The sequence below is a fragment of the Scatophagus argus genome, chromosome 14 (assembly GCF_020382885.2).
Source record: "Scatophagus argus isolate fScaArg1 chromosome 14, fScaArg1.pri, whole genome shotgun sequence".
NCBI classification, from domain to species: domain Eukaryota; kingdom Metazoa; phylum Chordata; class Actinopteri; family Scatophagidae; genus Scatophagus; species Scatophagus argus.
The window spans coordinates 3,114,115-3,139,265 of record NC_058506.1 but is presented as its reverse complement, the minus strand read 5'-3'; the positions used below and the strand labels follow the sequence as shown (position 1 = coordinate 3,139,265).

Genomic DNA, 25,151 nt, shown 5'->3' with positions numbered 1-25,151 from the left:
CACACTGCCTTCATCGTGCCTTTCCAGATTCACAACACTCCCCACACAGAACCCCACAGTCATCAATAATGGACTGACCAGTATACAGGCTGTGCCACTAAAAGGCGGGGGTGGACATATGGAAGTGTATGTTTCTCTGTGTGTGTGTGTGTGTGTGTATTCTGAAAGGTTTTGCTGCTTGGCTAATCTGCTTTTGGTGTTTCCCATTAACATAATAAAATGATGGCTGAGGTGAGATCACGTGGCACAGAATAGAACCAACTAATTGTATTGTACTGAGAATAAACCATTTCTATTTTATGGTGGGAAAACTGACAGATTTCAATGGCAAAGGCCTGCACAACAAACCACATTTTGTTGCCCACGATTGCTTGAAAGATCTCAACAGCTGAGGGCTTTGAGATATTCTCGAGAATGTGCCTCTGCTGTTGTGTCTCCAGTACAATGCTTTGAAGAAAGGTAACGAGATGAAAAGAGTAGGAGGTTGGAAAAACCAAATGCTTTGAACAAGTGTTACTGACGATGACCAGCACTGACAGACGATGAATCCAGCCAACCAGAGAACAACATGTGCGGATGACATCTTTGCACACCTCTACTAATTCTTTCAGAGAGCGAGCATAGAAAAAAATTCAGCTCTTTCTAGAATCAAAGTCATATACACTTAATGATATTTAGCCAAATCAGCTGTATTGATTTCATTTCTACACGACTCTTAAATGAAGCAAGAAAATACTGTACCAAAAGGTTCTCTTTTTCTTGTATGCATAAAAATCTTGTTAACCAGGGGGTCTGTTCCTCAATGAACACTGAGGACAAACTACATTTTTTATTTCTGATAGGTCCATGCAGAGAAACTAATGTGATCAAGACGTGTTAACTCGATTAGCTCCTGAAGTGGAAGATGTCACTGGCTTTTTGGATTCCACAGCAGCCTCTGATTGGCTGCTTCACAGATCTGTCAACCCTGCTCCCACTGACCTTAATCCAGTGCAGTCGTCACTGCTGCATGTACACAAACCAAAGCAATGCAACCCCCTGTGGCTGCTTATGTGATCACTGAGTTGGACCATCTCCACGTTTGTGCATGTTATTGTCCCCAGGTGATGACAAGCCAGCAGATAATCATCGGCAAGGAAAAGAATGAGTGGTGAAAGAACAATTTTAAAAAAGGACTGGATGGGCAATGACATCCGATACACAAGAGATGATGTTCCTCTGTAGTGGTGAAAGTGACAGTGGGGAAAAAACAATGATCAGAGCAATAAATAACAAAATAAAGAGTCAATATGGCTAAAGTAGCATTAAAAAATATTCAACTAGATTCCATCTGATCCAGGTCCAGTGGGTGCAGTTGCTCAGTGAAGAAGTTAGCTGACCTGGGTGGAGTGATTGAGTGGAGGAGGGGTGCTTCAGTCTGTGCGACTTTACGGGTCAGGTGTGTGTGTATCTGTGTGTGTGTGTGTGTGTGTGTGTGTGTACAAGGGGGCAGTCATGAAAGAGACAGAAGGAGAAGTCTTTTCTCTCGGGTCCAGCCCCTCGCCCCTTCTATGTTGTTTTTTTTTTTTTAATTACTTCCACCCCCCCACCTCCCACTCCCTTTGTGCACACACAGCAACACTCACTCACACAGTAACACACACTGGTACGCAAACACACCCTCCGTTCAAAGTTCAAGGTCCTTAGAGATCTGGGTGGCAATGTCCCGAAAAGCTAGCGGTGCCCCCCAGAGTCGCGTGTAGCGCACCCCGTTAGAAGTCTCGGAGGTGCCTGTGGAAAGATGGCACACCTCGGCCTCAAAAGCCACGCGGCCCCCTGCCACGCCGTGGGTGCAGGAGAGCAGAAAGGGGCCGGCATGGTGGACCTGGCAGCCACATCCAAGCGCTGCCTCCCGCAGAGCCAGTACCACCTCCGCAGGGTCCCGCCGCCCGCCGCCTCTCAGATCCCAGCCACGTCCGACGGCCCGGGGCTCGGACGTTTTTTGATACCCAGGTAGATGGCAACTATGGAGAGGGGAAAAAATACAAAAAAAGTTCAGGCATTGAATCACGGCTCCTACTACTAGTCTCATCGCTGAAAATAGAAATAAATGATCATCTACTTTCTAAGTGCTGTCAACGCATCTGGAACACGTGCACTGACCTTGTGACCGCAAATCTCCTGATTCCCTCAGATTCATTTGTGACCCTGTAAGGCAAACACGAGGGAAGAGGTAATCCACCAGAGTACAACAAGCCTTACAACCAACCCACAAATCTCAGATGAGATGGCATTCAGCGAGACCAAGCGAGCATCAACAATGACAAGCACGTCATGTGCAGAACATTGTGTCCTCACTTTACATGAATGCACTTTCCTATGTTCTCACTCACAATTTTTGAATCATGCATACAGAAATGCACTTTTTGACCTTTAATCGCTTCAGTATATAGCACTACACATTCCATACGTTCTCCCCAACAATATGGAATAAACATTAAATGGCTTTACAGCCCATCAAAAACAAATATGAAACAAAAACATGAAACACCATTTGTAAGGGGAAATTTATGCACAGGATCATAACAGGCTTGTTATAGCCAGCCAATGATGACAATGATCCTGAAACTGAAAATTAAAACCAACAATCACATGAATCTTCCTTGACTGCAACCATGCTCGAAACCAAGTTTGTGGGACCTTGACCATATGAAGTCATGCAGACAAGCAATAATTCAAAGACAGACATATGAAGTCAGGCATACAGTCAGGCAGACATTCACGGACTTGAGCAAATTCCCGTGTGACCAGGCAAGCAGATCAAGCAGCACAGGGAGACAAGAAAGAAGCGAGAGACATGGGAACTTACTAACTGTTTTTGATCCTTGTGGAAGAGTACAACCCGAGACTGATTTGTTTGAGCCCTGGCGCTTGGACGGGTCAAGGTTGACCCTAATGCCATGACAAGGGAAAGCACAAGATAAAGATGGAGAAAAAGAGGGAACATGGGGTAAGAGCAGGGGGTGGGGAGTAAGACAGTATATAATTGAATCAGGAGAGCAAGTGGTGGAAAAGAGCGCAGCCCAGGAGCTGATTGGCAAGGATAAAGCTGAGGTTTGATAAGATTAGACATGTGTGATTATGACGACTGGGAGGGAAAGGGGAGCAGAGGACAATCCAGGGCCACAGAAGGGCTTGCCAAAAGGCCAGGGTGAATAAAATGTTCTGATAAGCATGGATCCATACCCAGGCAGTGCTCAAGCTGAAAGGAAGAACCTGCAACGCTATATGATTTCATGTCATATATTTGATTTTCTTGGTTTGATTTAATGTGAATCTTCTCTTCTGAAGATACATATGCAAAGCATGTTCAAATATTGGAGGTGATGCTCTTTAGAGCACCTTATATTTATAAAATATATAATAAATAGCAGAACAAGCCTCAAATCCTAAATTGTAAAAATCAAAAGCTACCAAAAACAAGAAATGCAATACATCAGGGCCCTATGAACACATAAGTAACATAAGTAACAAATACGTAACTCTAGTATTAACGCTAGTATTAACAGTATTCCAATCATGACATTAGAAATTAGACTTTAATGCAGAGATTTAGATGTGAAGATCAAAAGCACTCTCATGTCTATACCACATATGATGCTTCAGTCATGAGACTGTACATGTCAAGTCAAGTCAGTTTTATTTATACTTGGTATATTTTATATACCAAAATCACAAATCACACGTCATTGGACATTACGCTCTGTACAGTGTACAACGCCATCTGTCCTTGAACATTGAATTTGAGTGGGGAAAAACTCCCCACAAAAAACTCTTTTAAAAAGGAAAAATTAGCTTAGCTTAACCCAAAGGAGGGGAAACAGAAGAAAACCGCTAAAGAGGCACCTCTAAAAGGTGTCTCAGTTGTTTAATCAGTATAAAAACCAAGGTGTTAAAATATTAGTGAGTCTGTGAGGTGCTTGTTTTGTTCTTCTTTTTCTTTGCTAGAGTGCCAGCCTTCTCCATGCTTTCAGTGCTTTCAGTTTTTATAGCAACAGTCTACTGGCTATAGCTTCATATTTAATGCACAGACATGAAAGTGGTATTGACCTTCTGAACAAACTGCGATGCAAAAAAAAAAACTTCAAATAGTATAATAATTCTCAATAGACTGTTAAAAATGAATATTATTTTACAATAATATTAATATTGCAATAGTAGTGCAATTGTAGATCACCATGGTCTCAGCTTGCTTCCAATCGAATAGAGAAGTGGTGCGAAAGCAAATGAAGAAAACACGGGATTTCATGGTAGCAGATACTTGATTTTAACCAAATTTGAAAAACTAAACTACTAATAAATGCATCTGCTAATTGTGAAATCTATTCAGGAAGAGATCGCACAATTTATCTGCAAAGGCCACGAAAATATTTACTATATGTTTCCTCTTCTTGGTTTGTTCGTAAAATGTCGGTGTAAACAGGAACAGGACCAGAGGTAAAATACAACAATGTGTCATTTTTCCCCTTGTTCTGTACCAAATGAACCCAACACCAGGTGTGAAATCACCCTATAATGAACAACCTCTCAATTTCAGCCAAAATGTTTAACTACTCTTTTAAAATTTTAACCATTCTTAAGTAAAAATCACTGCTTTGGTTCTTTCACACTTTCAAAATACAGTGTGACATGTGGAGTGCAACTACCTGCGAGTGAGTTTCGAGGTCAGCTTGGTGAAGAGGTTGGACGTGGCCCGGGTGCGGGCGTGTGGCAGAGGGCTGGCATCATGATGGGACAAGGTGGGTGAAGTGGGTGGGGCTGAGTACACCGGGGGCCCGCGGTCTCTCAGCTGTCCCCCATGAAAGGTGCTACGGATTGTGGAGCCACGAGTCAGGCGGCATCTGTCAGAGGAGGAAGAGGAGGAGGCAGCTCCGGCGCCGGCAATGCTAAGCGTGGAGGGAGACGCTGCAGGCATGCGGTGACCCAGGGAGCTGCAGAGAACAAAGGGAAGAGATCATTTCTTAATCTAGCTCTGCCATCAGGTCTCGTCTTCGTTGAGATATAACCTCTCCCTTACCAAAGCTTTTATTCAATTTCATTGGATAGAAAACTTTTAAGTAAAAAGTTGGACTGTCTGAAGGATTCATGGATATATTTTACTTTAAAGCTTTCATGTGGCATGTGTTCAGTGGCATCAGAATCTGGTTTATTTCTGTTATCATTGTCTTTAAGGGCAGAATGAGCTGGATTTGTTAGTTGGGGTTTTTAAATAGATGCTTAGAAAACCCTGCTCATTCTGCCTTAAAGCTACAGTATGTTGGCTTCGAGGGCTTTACAGCTAAAAAGATGAAAGAAATAGGTCTAGTTTTTGTCACTTTGAAGATGTGAGCATAATCTTGGTAGGACTGTAGAAACTGAGCTGGCAAGCTTCCAACAAGCAAAATGTACTAAGAAGTTCTGTTTGAGATTTTCACACGTCCCCCTAACAACACAACAGCTGAAGGTGACAACTGCTACCTCTTCATGTAGAAATTTTCAGGCAAAATGACTGGAGCCTCCATCTTACATCTACTTTTAAAGTGTAATCTATGATTTTAGTTTTTATTAACAACAAAACCACCGAATATGTGCTGATGTGGCTCCAACAAATAGTTTCTACCTGCTTGAACTACTGCATTGACAAAGTGTGTGAACCTGTTTGCCTTGAACGAAACATATGTTCATTTATATGTAAAAATCCTGCACTTCAGACACAAAGTGGTACCTGTTGTCTTTGCCGTTCTGCAGAAGAGAATGTCTGTCAGCGCCTGAGCGGTCAGTGCACACATATGTATTCCGGCGTGTCATGGCACTTCCAGGGATGTTATTCTGCACAGAGAGAAGAATAAGGTAAGAGACAGATTGACAGTCAGTGAGATTCAGATACCAGAAACTGACTTGACTCATTCTCCTGTGAAGTGGTTTTCTTCTGCAATCCATACTCTTCATGCATATGTTTAGCTGTTCACAAAATATCCAAAATAATAAAAAAAAATTAGTCATGTACCTACAGGAACAAAATTATAAAGCATGATTTCTATTTGAACATCATGTCAAAAAAAAGTCATTCTGAATTGACTTTAAGTAAACACTATGCAAGTGGAAAAGATATCCATCCATCCATTTTCTATACCGCTTATCCATCAGGTTCGCGGGGGAGCTGGAGCCTATCCCAGCTGACTACGGGCGAGAGGCGGGGTTCACCCTGGACTGGTCGCCAGTCAATCGCAGAGCTGACACACAAAGACAGACAACCACACACTCTCACACTCACACCTAGGGGCAATGTAGAGTAGCCAATTAACCTAATGTGCATGTTTTTGGTATTGTGGCAGGAAGACGGAGTACCCGGAGAAAACCCACGCAGGCACAGGGAGAACATGCAAACTCCACATAGAAGGGCCCAGACCGGGATTCGAACCTGGAACCCTCTTGCTGTGAGGTGACAGTGCTAACCACTGCACCAGTGGAAAAGATATAAATAGTGGAAATGAAACAGAGAAACAGAATTGGGCATTTTAACAGCGCTGAAATACAGGTCAGAACTGCAGGATTTTGTTGTGTAAAAAATGGGAGGAAGAACGGATAAATGTTGTTGGTCTGAAATGTCTGTGATAATAAAAGGAGAAAGGTATTTATGCATTTTTGTGACAGAACACTACCTTATATTCTGTTTAAAATAGAAAAAAAATACTAAAGTAAAATCCAATAGCAAATATGGCTGTGTATGGCCGTGGCTATCATGGCTGTGAATGAGTTTTTGCTGCAGCCCTGGGGCCCTATAGTCTAATGTGTCGAGGGCACCATTTGAAATTGACAGACCACTTACCGTGGTGGCAGTCATGTCTTTGCGGCGGTCTGGGATCTCAGACTTGTTGGGGTTGTTGGCACTGCTGACCATTGGACTGGAAGGAGGGAGACTGTGGCTCCCCATCACACTGCAACTGGCCTTACGAGAAGGCATTCGTCCCTCCCGCAGCTCCCGGTCACCCGTGCTCGTCGGGCTCCGTTTGGGGTGCATGACGGGCATGGAGGGCCCGCCTTTGTTGTGGAGGACAGCAGAGCACAGACACACAGAGACTCACATAAGGAATATTCTGCATATAGTGCATGGTATGCAGCATACAGTCCATCCATACAACTAATCACAGCCAGACACAATAACCCGAACAAGTTCTTCTTCCAGTTATGAAGATATCTTTTATATCATCAAGGTTAACGGTGCATGTGGTCATGTTTTCTTATTAATTTAAATTCCGTATTAAAAGTTTTCATAACAACTCTTGAGAGCAAGTTTTTAAAATGTGAATTGTAAGATAGCATCAGTTGATTAAACAGCTGACAGATTCAGTTGCTTTTATTCAACCAGTGTATGGCTCAGATAGAGTCGGAGAAGAGACTCACAGAAGTCGCTGTGTCGTCGCTGCCTGTGGTAGGTGGAGGCACTGCGCTGGGTCTTGCTATGCGAGGAGGAGGTGGAGGAGGAAGAGGAGCCAGTGGCTGAGGAGTGCTTGTTGGTCCCGTTGGTGATAGGGCTGGGTCGTACCCTCGCCAGGGACAGGCTACTAGCTGTGCGAGCCTCACTGCCCTCCTATAATGTCCCAGTGATATTGGAGAGCAAGATGTCAGAAACTTTCACCCAGTATGGCGCTTGAAAAGTTAAGTCAGTCACAGCAAGACAAACGCATGGACAACTGAACATATCAGGGATTTCAGTCTCCCATAAACCAAAGTTTTGAACTCCAATTACAATAAAAGCGATTAGGTATTGAACCTCAGTTCTTTCAGAGCACTGACACAAGACAGTTAAAGGTGGAGTGAGCGATTCCAGACAAAGAAGAAAAAGAAGAAGAAAGAAGTTGGTTGTTGAGTCTCATTCCCTGATCATCGGTATTCTGTATGATATTTTTCCATTTTATTGACATAGATACATGAGGAAGATCTTTAGCGCACATCTGACATTTTTTATAAATTTATCAAATAATGCATGGTCAGATGATGGGCAGATTTAAAACATTACTTACAAAGTAGTCTGTACTTTATTTACGTAAGCCCCTTGGATGACAACATTAAACACACACTGTACATTTAAAATGTTTGTTTTATTTTGGTAGTTTATGTTCATCAGTGAAAGTATCAGAAAGTACTACAATTGGCACTGGCATTGAAAATTTTTTGAAAAATATCCAATTCAATATGTCCAAATGGTGATGAAGGATAAGGCCAGCCTGGCATTTCATTCATTGCTGCTCTGGTTAGTATGTTAGCAAAATATCTGAAATCCTTCTTATAAGTATTGTGTAGATCCACATAACTCACATCGCCTTTGCGGCCCAGCAGCAGGTAGGTGGCGGTGACCTCATTGTACTTCTGATTGAGCAGAGAGTCTTTGATTTCCTCTGGAGTGAAACCCATCCCGACCATCACCTCTGAGGAAAACAACCAACCAAATATAAAATGTAAGAAAAGAGAAAGAGATTTGCAACATCTTGTATGGCTACATAGACCAGGTTTGTTATGGCAAAGGTCCCTGAGTACACACAGTTTAGCAGCCCATCTGCAGCTGGAGTAACAGTGACCCAGCTGACTCACCGATGCGAGCTGGATCACTGTAGTCTTCAACAGGTTCCACATGGGGCTTCAGATCGTCCCCCTCATACCCTGTATTTATCCACTTGTCCTTCATGACTTGCTGTAAAAACAGAGATACAGAAGCTATCAGCTGTGTGTGAATTGCTACACGAGGTAAGCTGCGGTTTAAAATGCTGCGTGTTTTGCATTTCTTACCTCTAGGGTGCAGCGTTTGGCGGGGTTGAGCACCAGGAATCGGCGAAGGATCCCCTCACAGTCTGTGGACATATAGAAGGGGACGCGGTATTTTCCCCTCAGCACACGCTCCCTCAGCTCCTGTACGCAAAATGCATCACATTACACATACAGAAAATAAGCTGAACACAAACCAGGAGGCCGCTGCAAACCTACAACACACAACACTGACACGCGTCATCACTTCACAGGCTTCTGTTTTTATTAAGATGATTTTTTCCTGTTTTGGCCTTTTATTGAAAGTGAGAGTAAAGAAAGAGACAGTGGGATAACATGTCAAACTCATCCCACTCACAATCATTACTTTGCTTTATGTTGAACTTTAAATTACGACATATCCAGCAACATATAGAAGTATTAAGTAAAAGTATCAGTATTATACTGATGTTCCCTGATAACACCAGTGTGATGTAATGCTGCCTGGCGCATAAAAGCTGAAATTCCCAGGTCCTTCACTGCAGGCAGTATGCTGAGCTGTGCTCTGATATGAGAGGGGTTAAATACACATTTGTCTCCACCCTCTGGTAGAGCTCTAGGGGGCCATTCATTGCCATCTGCTGGATTTTGGATAAAAATACTATTTCTACTTATTTTTTTTGTTTAGCAGCAGTTCTACTACAGGGTACAATGACATTACAGTAAGCAAACCGGGGCAAGACAGGTTTACACTCTACCAGTTATCAGGGGGGAGGGGAACATTTGAAATAGAAATGAAATGGTCAAAATTTGGAACTTTGCACTAGTTCTTACAGAATGGAGGATATTTAAATTGCAAAAATATATATATAGTGTACATACAGGGTGTGAAAATCTGCTTAAAAAATATTTTTCATTTGTTTTACCAGTAAAGACACAAAATATTGTCTTGTCTAGTTTTTAATCATGAACTTTTCTGAATAACCTTCTGAACGTTTCAGAGTGAAATGTTTTTTGAGGTTTCCGGAGTCAGTGAGGCCAAACTGCATGAAAAGGATGAAGTCATGTGGACAGTGTCCTGTTCTCTTATATCAATATAGATGAATACGAGTGGGATCCTTAAGATAACATTATTTTTATTTTTTTATTTCTATATCCATTTTATTATAATGGATCACATAATTGGCTTTGTCACTTACTTAAAATCCTGGTCTAGAAGATTAAATAACAAACACACTATAATGCCAAAGAGATTTCTGGGACAAAGAGACAAACGTTCTAACCGGAATGTCTACACGTCACACACTGAACCGCGAGGATGCCACTACATGCCTGGATTTCCGCAGACCACACCAAAGGGCAGAAATGCCTGAGCTCATGTAATCTAAGATAACACTGAAAGCAGAGCGAACCACACAGCCCCAAAATTCTGCTCAATAAGGGCCGCTTCAAACTGCACGAGTTTAATATGCTTACAATAGAATTGTTACTTTCTGACAAGACTGTACAAAGCAAACGTTATATATAATATACACAAGATAAGTTAAAGAAAAATACTCAAAAAAAAAAAATACAACCTCACAAATTTCATTTATGATTGACTGAAAATTAACACATTGAAAACATAGTAAGATAATCATTGGAAACTATGTATTTCAATACCCTTAAACCCATTAATGTTACCATATCCCTCTAAGGAAAACTCCTGCCTCTGAATGTACACAGGCAGACAGATAAACAGACAGACTGACCCTCCCCCATCCACTTGCCTTCAGGTTCTGCCCATCAAAGGGCAGCGAGCCGCTGACCAGAGTGTAGAGGATGACTCCGAGGCTCCAGACGTCCACCTCGGGCCCATCATATTTCTTGCCCTGGAAAAGCTCTGGGGCAGCGTAGGGCGGCGAGCCACAGAATGTGTCCAGCTTGTTGCCCAGTGTGAACTCATTGCTGAAGCCGAAGTCGGCGATCTTGATGTTGGCGTCGGCATCCAGCAGAAGGTTCTCCGCCTGAGTCATATATACATTGATGCAGAAGAGGAGGAGGAGGAAGAGAAGGAGGAGAAGGCACCGATGGGTAACAGGGGACAGAGGGGACAGAAAAGGGATGTATACAGAGAACAACACATCGAGGGAGTGGAGGAATTAGTTGGATGTGGGAGGAAAAAGAGAAACGAGAAAGTAGGCGAACACAAGAATGAGAGTTGTGATGATGAAAAAAAGACAGAGTGCAAATGAGAGACAGATGGGGAGGAGGGGTGGTGCTTGCATGTTGTCCAACAACATAGATACTGGACATGACTCATACTGTATGTATGTCACTGTGTGTATTTAGGAATGTAATAATCTATGAGAAGAGGAGCAGGCTGCCTCATACCCTTCCCAGCTTGGTTAAAAAAAACACACACACAGCTTCTCCATTTATCAGTGCTCTACTGTGCGATTAAGATGTTAAAGGGCCTTTTTCACAGACACAGATTAAGACTAGTCCCAGATTATAACTTTCAGTTCAGTGTAATTTGTCAGGGACAGAAATGTCCTAGCCTTGGACTAGCCTTAATCCGCCGTCTCTGAAAGCAGCCCAAAACATCTTCTGAGCTTTCCTCACCTTCAAATCTCTGTGGACAATGTTCTTCGTGTGGCAGTAGTGGACAGCAGAAACAATCTGTTAACACGAAGAAGACAGACAAAGTTGAAGTACTGACTATTAAAAGAGAGGATTGGTACAATGTGGACATCAAAAGGCGGTGTATTCGTACTTGTCGAAATTTGGCTCTGGCTTCAGCCTCCTTCATCCTCCCATGAGACACGAGGTAGTCAAACACTTCACCTGTGTGAAACAGAAATAAATCAGTCAGCGCACAAAGCCAGAAGCGTTATAGCAATATTAATTGATTTCATAGTGCTGATATAATCAATTTCAGGGCATAGTTTGACATTTAGGGAAATACACGTGTTAACTGTCTTGCCCTGGGCTACATGAGAAGATTGATATCACTCTCATACCTGTCCATTCAGTAGAAAGCTGCATCTGATTAGCTTAGCTTAGCATAAAAGACAGGAGACAGAGGAAAACCACTAGTGTTGCTCTATCCCAAGGTAACAAAATCAGCCTACACACAGCTCTAAAGCTCATAATAATAATAATAATAATGATAATCTTCTTCTCTTTGAAAATGAAAAAAATTACAAGCAATAAAATGCATCTTTTCTCAGTTGACTGTACTCTGGGGTCATGCTGCTCTAGTCTTATTTTGATGGCTAACAGTAGCATTATCACTTGTGGTAGTCCCTTGTGACAGCAAATCTGTTCATTTTACACTCACAAGGATTAACGCAAAAAAAATGTGTGAGCCTGAAAAGTTGGTCAGGAACAAGTTTGTACATGTACTAAAGAAAATATTAATATGAACAATAATAATAATAATAACTGCTCTACTCTATGCCTGAAATCAGACAGTGTGCATGAGAACTTTCTCAGCAAGACAGGAAGAAACCAAATAACTGGATTTCCCAAACTTAATAAACTTAATAAAATACAAAAGCATATAATAAAATTCTACACACATAAAACAATAAACTGTACATCAGCAGACAATATAACACAAAGCCTCAAGTACATCAAGCCATTATCATCCATGCCAATAATGATTTCTGGATGTTCCAAAGGTTTCATGTTATGCTGATGACATGACATGTTCAGAGCTGTCAGAGCTGACACAGTACTGATAATCCCAATTTACACAACAGTGGCATTCATTATCAAACCAAAACTCCAGACTACATCACATGTGAGTGTATATGCATTGCTGTTAAACACCCTTAGACCATATCATCATTATTTATGTCATAGAAACGATTGAGATTGTGGTTGAATATTACATTTCATTTTTGAAAAATAAGCCCATCACAAACATTATTTATAGTTTCTTCTGGCTTTCCCTTGGATGTATGAAAAAAAGAAACTGCAATAATACTCCTCACAATATCTAAAAATGATATATTTAATGAAGCTTAAGAAATGGTGAAAATACAGCTTCTCTCTAAACTGAATAAGAGCTGCTGTTATGCTTGGACAGCTTCATTTTCAACACTGATATTTTTGCCCCATCCTGATTTTCAAATAATAAAAAAAGACAGAATACAATACTCCTTTACCGGCCCCCAACCTCTCGCAATCATTTGTATACAGTCACTTGGATACTGTTTCAACAACATTATGACTGAGTAGCTGCCAGGTTTAGGATTAAAAAAGCAGTTTTTGAATACCATATTAAGCGTACTCAAATATGCTGTATATAAATATAGGTATTACAGCTTGGTCTTCACAGGCATTCAGGCACAAATACAACTTTCTAATACCTCCTTATGGTCTTTTCTCCATCAGCCACATTTGAAACTGTGTCTGTGACATTTTCCAAGGTCACAGAGAGCAAAGGATACAGTTAGGGCCAAAACACAGAGAAAAGGGAAACAAATAGGAACATTAAAGAGACTAATGGAGGCAAAAAGAAAAAAGAGACCAGCATCAGATGCAGTGTGCTGGCATGATTCCTGAATTTGTGTTTAAAGCCACGTTAAACAGCAGCATCATTACTGCACAGACGCTGCTCAGTTATTTATGTTGTGGATCCGTATTCTATTAAATCTGAGTGCACAGTCACACTGTGGTGAATATATGGTCCAACTATCTCAGAGTTTTTTTTTAATGGATAAAGAGCAAATGAACTGTTTGGTGAGACACTTTGAACACAGCATTTTGTTCAAGAGAGTTTATTTAAGACTGTGTAGGGTGAAGTAGTTCTACATGTGATGTACACTAGCAAGATATGATCTGCTACACCAAGCTACTACACCATATACCAGAATTCTTTTACTCCTTCATATCAGTATCAGCTTGAGCCCCATAAATCAAGTACCGGTCGGGCTCTATTTCACAACCGCATACAATACAAAATTAAATCCCATGGTGTACAATTCACCTTTTCATATTTTGGTTTCAGCTGTATTTGGCAACATTAACAGCACAAGGTGCCTTATTTTTATTGATTTTCGCACTACAGAGAGACTAAATGTGTAAATCTTCACTCTCATATGTCTACTCTGACTACAAGGCTACAGTCTGCCAGGACTGGCTAGAGACAGAAGCAGCTAGCCTGGTTCTGTCCAAAGGCGAAATAGTCTCTATGTGTCCACTATTCCCTTAAACTGCTCTTCAGATATTCAGGAGGGAAATAAAAAAAAAAAAAACCTCAAATATCTTTGTAACTTTTCCCTCAAACCTTTAACCACCTGTACCATTTGTCCTCATTTACATTTTCTGGACATGACAGCTGATGTACTCACCTCCACTGGCGTACTCCATGACTAGGTAAAGGGTCTTTTCAGTCTCTATCACCTCGAACAGCTGCACTGTAGCCCAAAACAGAATCAGATTAAAATCAAATATATATAAACAAATTCTGCTCACATTCTAAGTACTAACACAGCCGTCTGCCTGTCTGTGTTAATATCAGGCAAACTGCTGCTAATGCTGTGGGGGATTTTGATCCATATGGCATTTCAGCTTTAGAAAATCCAACCTCATGACCTCTATATGAGGCCTGCGACGGTTCGGTCAATGAATGGTCTAAAGCTCATTCAAAGAATTAAACTTCCGTCTGGTTCCACACATGAAAGCAAAGCACACATGCATGGACGCACACTCAGACACACTGAAATGTATGTACATGCCTTACCTATGTTAGGGTGATTTAAGCCTTTCATTATTCGTACCTCCCGAAAAAGCTGCAAAAAAGAAACAGAATTTTTTTGATAATATTGGACACAAATAATTATTGTGTTGCAGACCCTGCCTCTGAGTGTTTAAAATTGTCTCTCCACAATTCCATAAATCTATGCTTTAAATTGTAGCAGTGAGGACATCATGTGACATGCATCATGACAACAAACACATTAAAATTGTAAAGAACTTCTCAGCAGTTGAGCATTTTCCGGCCTATGACACTTTGGGTCAGAAAACATGCAGGCGGCAGACTCAGTGTCCTCTTTTAAATCTCTTCTCAAAACTCAATTATATCGCTTGGCTTTTCTTAGTCACTCATCCTTTTAAACTCAATTTGTTATTTCATTTTGTCTTAATCCTGTTTTATTTTATTTTATTGAATTTTACTGTACTTTATCTAATTAATCATTGTTTGTCCTTTTTGGTTTCCTTTTACTGTGAATCACTTTGTAACTGTGAGTTTTGAAAAGTGCTATATAAATAAAGTTATTATTATTATTACAGAATTCACATGATCCCTGAGAGCTGTCAGGTTGTCATGTGAAATTGAAGTTTGGCAAACTTGTACATTTTCTTTCAAGGTTTCCATCACAACATTTGGAATGATCCCAGTTTTTAAAATTTGAAGTAAAAGTGACTTCTTGTAAACATTGTTCAGCCTGTGAAACTAGAGTCCACTGAATATTGCATCATCACGTCTGACACCAAAATCCTGTCCACCAAATGTACATCAAATAAGTTTATGAGATACAAAAATGTCTTGCTGACATACAAACAAGGAGTAATAACCTTCTTGTCAGAAGAATAACACGACTGAATGGTGTAAGCTGACGTTAATGTCTTCCTAATCATCCAAGTCATTCTCTAAATTAGCAGATTGAACATTTAAGTTGGTGAGACACTTAACTTTGTTTTCTAAATACAAAATATACCTTTCAAAGACCTGCAAACAAATTTCATTTGCAGAATGGAATCTGAAATCTAGACCGTTCTTCACTCTAGTGTCAAACATTATTTACTCTACTGCTGCTACATCACTAACTTTCTCCTATATCAGGTTCCAACTTGAGCTGGGTCACTTATTTGGACATAAACAGGTAAATTAATGGGGTAATGGGTAATGAACATACTATATTCATTTTTATTAACAAGTAAAAGCTGTGCAAAATAATTCCACTGTGTTCAAACTAAACATCCATCCATTTTTTATATCGCTTATCCGTCAGGGTTGCGGGGGTGCTGGAGCCTGGACTGGTCGCCAGTCAGTCGCAGGACTGACACACAAAAACAGACAACCCCTCACACCTAGGGGCAATGTAGAGTAGCCAATTAATCTAATGTGCATTTTGGTATTGTGGGAGGAAGCCAGAGTACCTGGAGAAAACCCACGCAGGCACAGGGAGAACATGCAAACTCCACATAGAAGGGCCCAGACTGGGATTTGAACCTGGAACCCTCTTGCTATGAGGCGACAGCACTAACCACTGCACCACTGCAAATTTTTCAGTCAGATGAGACACACATACCATCAGTACCTGCAGTTGTTCTTACAGCTAATGTACAGTAAGGTATTCTGTCTGTTTATGGACAGTTTTTGTGGACAGAAGAACATTTTGAGTTGTATTCAAATTGAAAGTCTCTTTCCTAGGTCATCAAATACAGATGCTTTTGGGCTTGTGAGGCACAGTGTCAGCTGTCTCCATGAATTGTTTTCAAAGACAATTAACATTCGAACAGAATTTCTCTTATTTGTCCAGGATTTGTATCCTTTTTTAAACTGTTCATTATGAGCCTGACAGTATTAAGGAAGTGTAATGATAAAACTGCAAGGTAATTCACCACTTCATAAATTGGTGTAGGAAGTGTGAAGACTTCATTAAATAGCTTGCTGCTTGGTTGTTTTTCATATAGTGTGTTTAGCACACAAACATGTAATCAACTCTGCTACAGAAATCAAACTAAAAACCACTAAGAGATTGAGGTTGGACCAGTACAAGCTGACAATGTTATACTTTTGTCCTAAAAATAACACTATCACTTTTGGTCTCTGATATTCATCCAAATGAGAACTTGCGAGGGTGACAACAACCAAAAAAAGCCTCCTCACCATTAAAAACAACAACAACAAATGGCCCACACACAAATGTGATGAATCTGCAGCCAAAAACAGACCAACTTCTTCTCTCTGGCCAAGCTCTTCTCACTGCGTGTGATATGTCTACTCTGGGGGATATATTTGTACACTTTGTCAAGGCAGAGCAAGGGATTAAATTTGAGCCAGATACCCTGGTTCCATGTATATAACAGCACACTCACTCTACAAACGGCCATCGCTGAAAACCACTGACTCTCCTCTATGTCGTCAACTCCAACTGGAAAGAAGAAGATGGCGCGATAAGCTTTTCCATCCTCTTTTCTCAATCCTCCCCCTCTCCAGTTTTCTGATGTGTCTCCCTCCATTCCCTTCTTCTTCCCTCAATTCCTCTAGCAGGCTTCTCTTCTAGCAGAACCCCCAACGTCACTGTTGCCATAGCGACCCAGGCATTAAGACCAGGCCCTTTCCCAGCTTCTCCAGCTGTGCTGGAGGGAATCTTGGGATACGTAGTGATGAAGCGTCACATCATCCAGGCATTCCATTAATTCCCCGCTCGTCACAGTAAGACTGAGCGGTCAGATCCGTCAAAACAATAAACAATCCCCCGGCAACACGTTCAACCCCGGTCATCGTTAATGACCGCAAATAAATAGCAATCCCACGATTTAATTACAAATCAGACAGATGGAAAGCAATTGAAATTAAAGTCAAAGTTTAAGCTTGCATGTGTTGTGTCACAAAAACATATTATTAAAAATTGACAAAACCTAATTTCTATCTGACACATTTTTGTTTCCAGGTGTCCTCCAACATCAGAGAGGCCAGTCTAAAAATCTCCTCTCGTAATCCTGCGATTTCCTCTCATAAGAAATCCTTCTCCACAGATGCTGAGGTTTGGTTTTTCTCATCTGTGATTTCACTTCCCACTTCCTTCTTTCCTCCCCCTCTTTTACCCACCACCGTACAATACATCTCCCTCTTTCCTTCTCTCCTCTACATACATCACCGTCCAGATTATGCTAATATGGGCTCTTTCATGTCTTCAGTACTAAGGATTTTCTCTAGCCCCAGGGTATGTAAAGAAGCCCGCTATCATCACCGGCCAATTGTAGAGTATTCTCTCCAATCAGTGGCCAATCCTTTGCCTCTCTCCTCAGTCCTGTCCTAAATGTTGCACCATTGTCTCTCACTGCAGCCAGTCCGGTCCAAGAAAAGCACCAGGCAGGAGGACGGGTTAACACAGAAGTTGGGATTACAGTTCCTGCAATACATTTAATATTCCAGCCAGGTAAGGTACAGAAAATCCATTTTCTGCCATGATTTAAGCATCAGAAATAAGATGAGTCAAAGGATTCAGAATTACAGAAAGCCAGTGATCAAAAGGGCAATGGACGACTATGGGAAAAGAAAACAATGAAAACTTGCATTTATGCACTAAAGCCTTGATAATACTGTAACCACCCAAGGTCATTGCTATTGCTGCACTGTAAATACACAGATAGAGGAAAAGATTATTCGCAAAAAGAGAAGTCAAATGAAAAGACACTAAATATAATCAAAAGGATTATTTTCTTTAATCGCTATTCATTCTGGGCAAATCTTCTTGGACATTTTTACAAAGTTGTTACCAGTAAAGTGACAGATGGTAACGATTCCGAGGACCCACAACATCCAGTAACATAACTAAGGTGGTGCCTATTCAAGAACTATTCTCTCAGGGGCCCCAGAAATCCAGCTATGCTCCTGCTACATTAATTCCAGATCTCAAGAGAAGAAATACTTCTCATAGACAGGACGACATCTTTCAGTCAAACTACACTAAAAACACACCATACATATATAAAGAATCACATGTGTACTGCTCTTCAACCCCTGATTTGTTCCTTGTGTTCTGTTCATGTCTTGCCCATAGGCTGAGGCGCTCATGCAGGCTGAGGAAGGTATGAGAGATAAGAGAGAGGGAGGGATGGGCTAAATGAGAGATGCTTTGGCAGAGGTGGCGTTCTCAAGTCACAAGACGCGGTCAGGTATGAGCTGCAAATGTGATGACTTGAGACTTGCTTGATCAATACCAATAAAAGACTTGACTATGACTCAGTATTCATGACTTGAGACTTAACTTAGACTTAAGACAGATGCTTCAAAAGGACTGACTCCAACTCTATCCGTCACTACAAAAATCACAAGAAAGGTACATAAATGTGTCGTTTTAGACAACTTATTGCTTGGCCAAACAAGTATTTAACCAGGTGAACTATGCTGGAATGTTAGTAGCTAACACAGCTGCATGCTCATGATTAAATGTTTACATGTGTTTCCCCTGACATGCCATCGTACCCCTTTCTCTGCCAAGTACCTCTGTAATACACCATTAACTATTGAGCCCCACTGCAAAACAAAGAAGAGTGACATGCTGGCATGTCGCTCTAGTAGTGTTCAATAAAGTTTTCCAAGTCGGTGCTGCAGTCCACTAAAATTATCTGAATGTACGGCAACAATTTCTGTGGTTTCAGTTGATATGAGTGATAAGCAACAAGCAGTAGTTAGTCACCATGATGAATCTAACTACTGAGTGCAACTCTCGCAATCCCATTCTGCACTGTTGTTTGTTTTAAAGGCTTGTTATTCACTGCCACAATATGTCAAATATCAGTAACATTTGTAAGGAGGAAGCAGCTTGCAACAGTTTTGATTAACGTTGAAAGAAATACTTTTCATGACCTCTGTCTTTAACTGGCTTAAATGTGGAAACTGGGGGAGACGATCAGGATGTCCTAAGACTTGACTTGCGACTTGCTTGACCTGAGCAATGACTTAGTGAGACTCAACTTAGGACTTGCTTGAGACTTGCACGTGTTGCTTACTCCCAACTCTTACTCCTGCTACTTGCACTTTGGCTGACTGTATGTGTGCATATTAGCAGCATTAATGGCAAATAAGGCCTGACTGTAGGACTGTCTGCATCATTTGTCTCTATGTGCTTTTATACACAAGTATTCCTTCATAATGAGATAGCTCTTTCCCCAATGGTGTGTCAGCTACATGACGCACATGCGACAGGGGAGAAAAGCTTCCGACTGGTGTGGCTGGGAGATAATAAGGAGGTATACGAGCATGGGATAAACACCTGATCAAATGGCCTACATGTCAGCCATTTTGAGTATGGATACTACAAGTCCAGGTATCCTGCTCCAGATGTCTACTATTCCACCTCCTGAATCAGAATCAAGTGTGTGTCTGTGCCACACTGAGGTTGAACTTGATCATTGGCAAAACCAAGTGTCCACACCTCTCCACTGCCTCTGACCTTTATGCACAACAAATCTTGAGTGTCCACGACTCAACCTGCTGACCATCGCTGACTACGAAACACCACAGAAATCACTGTGATTTGTTATCCACATCAACATGGGTTCAGGGAAGACATATTAAGAACACAAACATAAAAAAGGATAGGTTGGGTGACCGAGGTTTCCATGATGAGTCACCCCCCTCTCAGGGCAGTGATTAGCCCAGAGAGAGACGAGAGATGATCTCTGGAGCAGAGGTCTCCTCTCACTCCCATCCAGTCCCTAGCACCTGCCAAACAGCATCACATCCCACACGCCCTCTCTCTATCAGCTGCTCTCTCATTCCTGCCCCTCTGAGGAGGAAACAGCTGAGGAAAAACATCAACCTCTCCAAGCCCGCAAAGGCATATTGGTATTTTGTTGAATTACATCGATGTGACCAACGCATCCACGTTTCTGATGTTACGTGGGCAGTATCAGACATTGTAGCTTGTGTCTCATTTTTGTACCTGTGGACATGATGCACATACTCCTCAATATATAATCCATCAGTACAAAGAGGAAAAACTCACCTTTTGTAGGCTGGTTGGGTTCAACTGAGTTTTGTCAATGATTTTTATTGCAACCTGGAAGAGACATTAAAGGCATTTTTAATGAGGAATAGTAAAGTCATCACCATTAGATATTTACTTTGACTTCCAACAGCCTCTCGATGATACTCAGAATCCTTTCTTACTGATGACGTTAACACCAACCTATTGTACAGTGTATAGTCCCAATTCAATATCATACAAATAACGTATCTGCGTACCACATTCAACCAAACCATCTTTTACACTGGAACTAGTGACCTTCTGACTAATAAATCATGTGTAAATGCTTTATAGATCAGTTGTAAGCCTCTTGTAATAACAAATTTTGAGTTACCAGGTTGTGAAAGATCTATCTTTCCAATGATTGTCCTTTCTCTTTAGCAATAATGCAGTTATACATTTAGGTCATCCATTATGGTTCAATCAGTCGAACAGTCCATCATCCCAAAAGTTATCCTTGATGGTCTCTAACTGATCTATAAAGCTTTATTTAAAGGCTTATTAAACATTTAAAAATCAATTACTTACAACAAGCTTTTCTAAAGTGCACCGCACCATAAAGTGGTAACCATTCATGCCATCATTTAGTATTTAGTGTCTAAATCTTATCATTCTTAAATAACTGAACAACGGATTAAAGTTCTTTTTCTTAAAATTACTTTTCCCCAGTTGAAGCCATGATGTCTGCACAGAATTTAAAAGTCAATCTGCTGGCATGATGTTGGCTTATTAAAATGTGTTGAACAGAAATTGATATTTGAGAAGATTCAATTTGGATGAACTTCTTTAATAATATGCTGAAAACGTAAATGACGTTGCAGACTCAGTACTGCACCAACTCTCATCTTAGGGAAACCATCTTAATCATCCATCACCTACTCCCATCCATCTCCTTCTTCCCTTCTCCCACACTGGGCCTCCACTGCCCCCTGTCTCACCTCCTTGCCCGTCAGGGTGTGGCGGGCCAACTTGACCTTGGCGAAGTTTCCCTTGCCAATGGTCTTGAGCAGACGGTAGCAGCCAATGTGTGGCTGCTCATCGGAGCAGGAGGCGATGGAGTTCCTGCACCGAGCACCCAGTGAGCGGCTGGACTGGCTGGTGGCTTTGTCTGAGCGGCTGGCCCCCAGCGAGACATGCTGGAAGGAAGGGAGGTGGAGGGGGGGTGTTACTCACAGTGCCAACACCAATACCAATGTCTCTGCGAGCTGGTTGTGGACTCTACTCATCAAAGAATCAAAGACACAATATGATGTTTTCAGGCAGCTGCTGTTTTAAGGCAAAGCTCAAAGGAACTTGCTCACACTGAGTATCCGCTGCATTCATGAAAGTCCCTGGGCGGCTAATTGTTTCACAGATTCCATATCACTGACAAAATCTGCACAGGTAAACATCCTTACAATAAGCACCCAAGCTTTATATGTAATCTGTTGTTAGACTGAGAAGTTGACAAGTCTGTGCCACATCACATTCCACCAGATGTTTGTTTCGCAAACACAAAAAGGACTGATGATGAGCTAATCTACATGTGAATACCTGCCCTTCATGTTTGGGTTCACAGCTGCTGTTCAGCACATGAACACTTGACAATACTGCTCCCATTTAGGATCCAGTATCATCTTCTTTAGAGATATACTATTTAACTGCTGGAGGATGTCTTCATAACAGAATTTACAGCTAATACGTTCACTTCAGTGTGAGGTAACCCTGAAGATTTCACAGCCCTGTACATGGTTAGCTGTGATGCTGCTGCTGTATCTGCTGCACGTTACCACCTTCATTTTGGACCACAACGCTCCAGAGCATTGTTGTGCAGCAATAACAGAGTCCAAAGCTTGAGTCACAGACAACTGAGCCGAAGCTGAGCAGAAGAGAAAGGGAGGACACAACAACGTGATTTTACACAAACAAAAGCTGGATGCATTACAACTTGAATTACAGTATGAAGCAGCTTCTTGTCATGTGACAGCCCAAGCAAAGATACAGAGCAAGGAAGACAGAATCAATGGTAGGGAGGTGGGAAACAAAGGGCAATAGCAAGAGACAGAAACCAGGATGTCTGATTTAAAAAAAAGGGGGGGCCAAGAAAGATGGAGATGATCAGAAAAAGGTAACTAGCTGAGAGAGGAATATAGGAGGAAAGACTAAAAAAGGGAGCAGATGCTGGCACAGTGGTCCCTGGCCAGTCCCAGGCCCTGAGGCATCACACTTCCATACCCCCAGCATGTCATCTTGCTCTCAGCTTCACACACACACACACACACACACACAACCGTGCAGCCTTAAGCCCCACCTTCTGACACTCCCTCCTTCCATGCTTTCATTCCTGTTCTCACGCCCCACCTAAAGCCAGTTTGGACCCCTCAGTCTTTACAGTATAGACACCAAAGCTAAGTCCCAATCAACAACACTGGAATCATGTACACAGTGATCAGCGGATCATTAATCCACAGACTGTAAGGCACACATCAAGCCAAGCCTCACCTGTGACAACAAGGCAACCCAACATATCCCCTGGTCAATCCACTCATCTGCACCCATCACTTAATTGTAGAGTGATGACAGCAGATCAAGAGCCGTTCTAATGGAAGGAACGGCTCTGCATTCATAATCAATCATGCACCTCGTAAACTGGCACACTTATGCACATCCAGTTACTTCCACACACACACACACACACACATCTACTGGCTTAACCATCCCTGTGTTGAAAGCTCTAGTAACAAACAGATGGGGGTGGGGGGGGCAGAAGTGTTTAGGGCAAAGAAATGACATAATGCAACGTCAATCAGTCATGTCACCATTTGATATTAATAAGGAATGTAAAAAGATAGACAGATACCGACAATCAGTGCTGCTATATTCTGTCTTCTCACATGAATAAATCACCCCTGCTTCTCTCTTTACAGCAGGCCGCTACTGTTTTCCACTGTACTGAATGTATGGCGCTGTCTGACACCCACAGGCTCTGGGGCTGGGCGCTTTGTAGGCTGCGCAGCACCAACGGACTGCACATCATTTTACGCAGTAATCCCCTCGCTTCATGCGAACAACCCAGATATTCTCTATACATTTATTTTGGCCTTCTGTGCTGTCGTCCCACCCATCCAATTTCTGGGGAAACACACGCACAGACACGCACGCGCACACACATACAAGCGGCAGCAGCAGCAGCAGCAGCAGCAGCGAGGTGTATAATGTGACATCACTATCTCTCCACAGCCTTATAATAAGAGGTGACGGCTGGTTTTCAGGCTTTCTGCGCATATCCGCCGAGTGTTATCGTATGCGGATGGACTCATTCCGGGCTGTTTGCCTGCCATCAGCTCTTTCCCTGCGCAGACACTCAAGGTTAGCCCATTCTGAACGAGCCTGTTCTGCTAAAATATCCGTCCAATATCACCTCCAGAGTCCTTTCAGCTAATGAGGAAAAACAGCACCACCTGAGACTCCATATACACTATGAATAAAGCCAGTGAATGCCAAAGGCCACATTTATGTGGAGATCTCCTCAGAGATGTACCATTTATCTATTGCATGCACACAAATGGAGGCTATAACGTTAGGATATAATTGCACTTACATGGTCTCCAGTACTCCTGTCGTTTCCAGACGGTAATGCAGACCGAGAAGACATGTTGTTTTCTTTCTCCTCTTTTTTTTCCCTGAGTAAGAATCACTGTGTGTTTGCGCGGATGATATTTACGAGCTCCAGAGACAGAATAACATCCGCAGATGCGACCCACCGTCCCAAATCAATCTGCCTTTTCTCCAACCGCCCGAGCCGCGGTCGAGAGGAGACCTCTGCCTATCATGGCAGCAACGGGTATCTGGAGGGGGGGGTGTCCTCAAACAAGCTGCATTTTCCACCATGCACTTTGCAAGAATCCGGCCGATCAACGATGCAGCAAATGCGATGCAATGCAAATCCCGAGCAGCGAATAAGTGCTAAAACGCGGTGATGTTTGGCCGAAGCCCAGCGTCTCTGTGGCGACTCTCCACCCCCTGCCTCATTTCGCCATACAAAACAAACAGAGCTCCTTCTGGATGTGTGTCATCTCCGTTTGTCATAATACTGACCGATGTAATCTTTCACTTTAACCCCACGACGCCAATGCAACCTGCTCCCCTTTGCAGCCGCTCGCAGCAAAAAGCACAGCTTACGGTGCAGCGGGGGGAAAAGGCCGAAATGTTCAGAAATCGGTATTCCCGGTCGGTGAGATGCGCACCACCATCAAGTGGAGGAGAATGCACGCAGGCGTGACTTCCGCTCTTTAGTTTTGAGGTAAAAGCCTTTATGAATAAACAATAATTCATTGTCAAACTGAAAACTAAAACCAGTGTAGTCCCATACAACAGCCCTGCAATAAATGGCGGTCGTAACTGTGGTTCAAACTGCAACTGTATGATCATTTTAGACTGTATTAAGTTATACTGATCGGAGTTTCTAGTTTTTGTGTCCACATCAGATTAAATCAGAGGCTGTCAAAAAAAATTTTTTTTTACATCAGTGAGCTCTAAAACGACACAAATCTGACCCAAAATTAGACCACATCTGACAAAAAGTTTCGTTTTAGATTACAGAAAGTGGCTTTAAGGCTCACTGAACAACACTTAAGACCAGGGTAGCCTACT

General features: G+C 42.0%; 1 protein-coding gene across 6 annotated transcripts; it reads right to left on the bottom strand.

Annotated features, from left to right (window-relative positions):
- Positions 1 to 1,157: 1,157 nt before the first annotated feature.
- On the bottom strand, positions 1,158 to 24,771 carry mark4a (MAP/microtubule affinity-regulating kinase 4a). Of its 6 annotated transcripts, none has more exons than XM_046410960.1 (18): positions 24,100 to 24,771; positions 21,458 to 21,655; positions 20,499 to 20,552; positions 14,495 to 14,543; positions 14,103 to 14,168; positions 11,516 to 11,586; positions 11,365 to 11,421; positions 10,530 to 10,766; positions 8,806 to 8,925; positions 8,611 to 8,710; positions 8,338 to 8,447; positions 7,423 to 7,609; positions 6,848 to 7,059; positions 5,744 to 5,847; positions 4,686 to 4,970; positions 2,849 to 2,931; positions 2,116 to 2,187; positions 1,158 to 2,016 (listed from the first exon to the last, which is right to left on the bottom strand). In XM_046410960.1, the coding sequence occupies exons 1-18, from the start codon at positions 24,151 to 24,153 to the stop codon at positions 1,667 to 1,669; spliced, it is 2,409 nt and encodes an 802-aa protein (XP_046266916.1). In that variant the 5' UTR covers positions 24,154 to 24,771; the 3' UTR covers positions 1,158 to 1,666. The 6 variants fall into 6 exon arrangements, with proteins under 6 accessions (XP_046266916.1, XP_046266910.1, XP_046266911.1 ...); XM_046410958.1 differs by having other exon boundaries at positions 1,804 to 2,003; positions 2,143 to 2,187; positions 6,848 to 7,074; XM_046410959.1 differs by having other exon boundaries at positions 1,804 to 2,003; positions 2,143 to 2,187; positions 24,100 to 24,770.
- Positions 24,772 to 25,151: the final 380 nt, after the last annotated feature.

What these genes read in the sequence shown, in the direction of transcription:
- mark4a (XM_046410960.1), bottom strand. Translation starts at nt 24,153, where the DNA reads ATGTCTTCTCGGTCTGCATTACCGTCTGGAAACGACAGGAGTACTGGA. An exon ending in CCAGAGCCAAATTTCGACAA is followed by an intron (nt 11,422 to 11,515) that starts GTACGAATACAC and finishes TCGTGTTAACAG; the next exon opens with ATTGTTTCTGCTGTCCACTA. An exon ending in AAGACATGACTGCCACCACG is followed by an intron (nt 5,848 to 6,847) that starts GTAAGTGGTCTG and finishes CTCTCTGTGCAG; the next exon opens with AATAACATCCCTGGAAGTGC.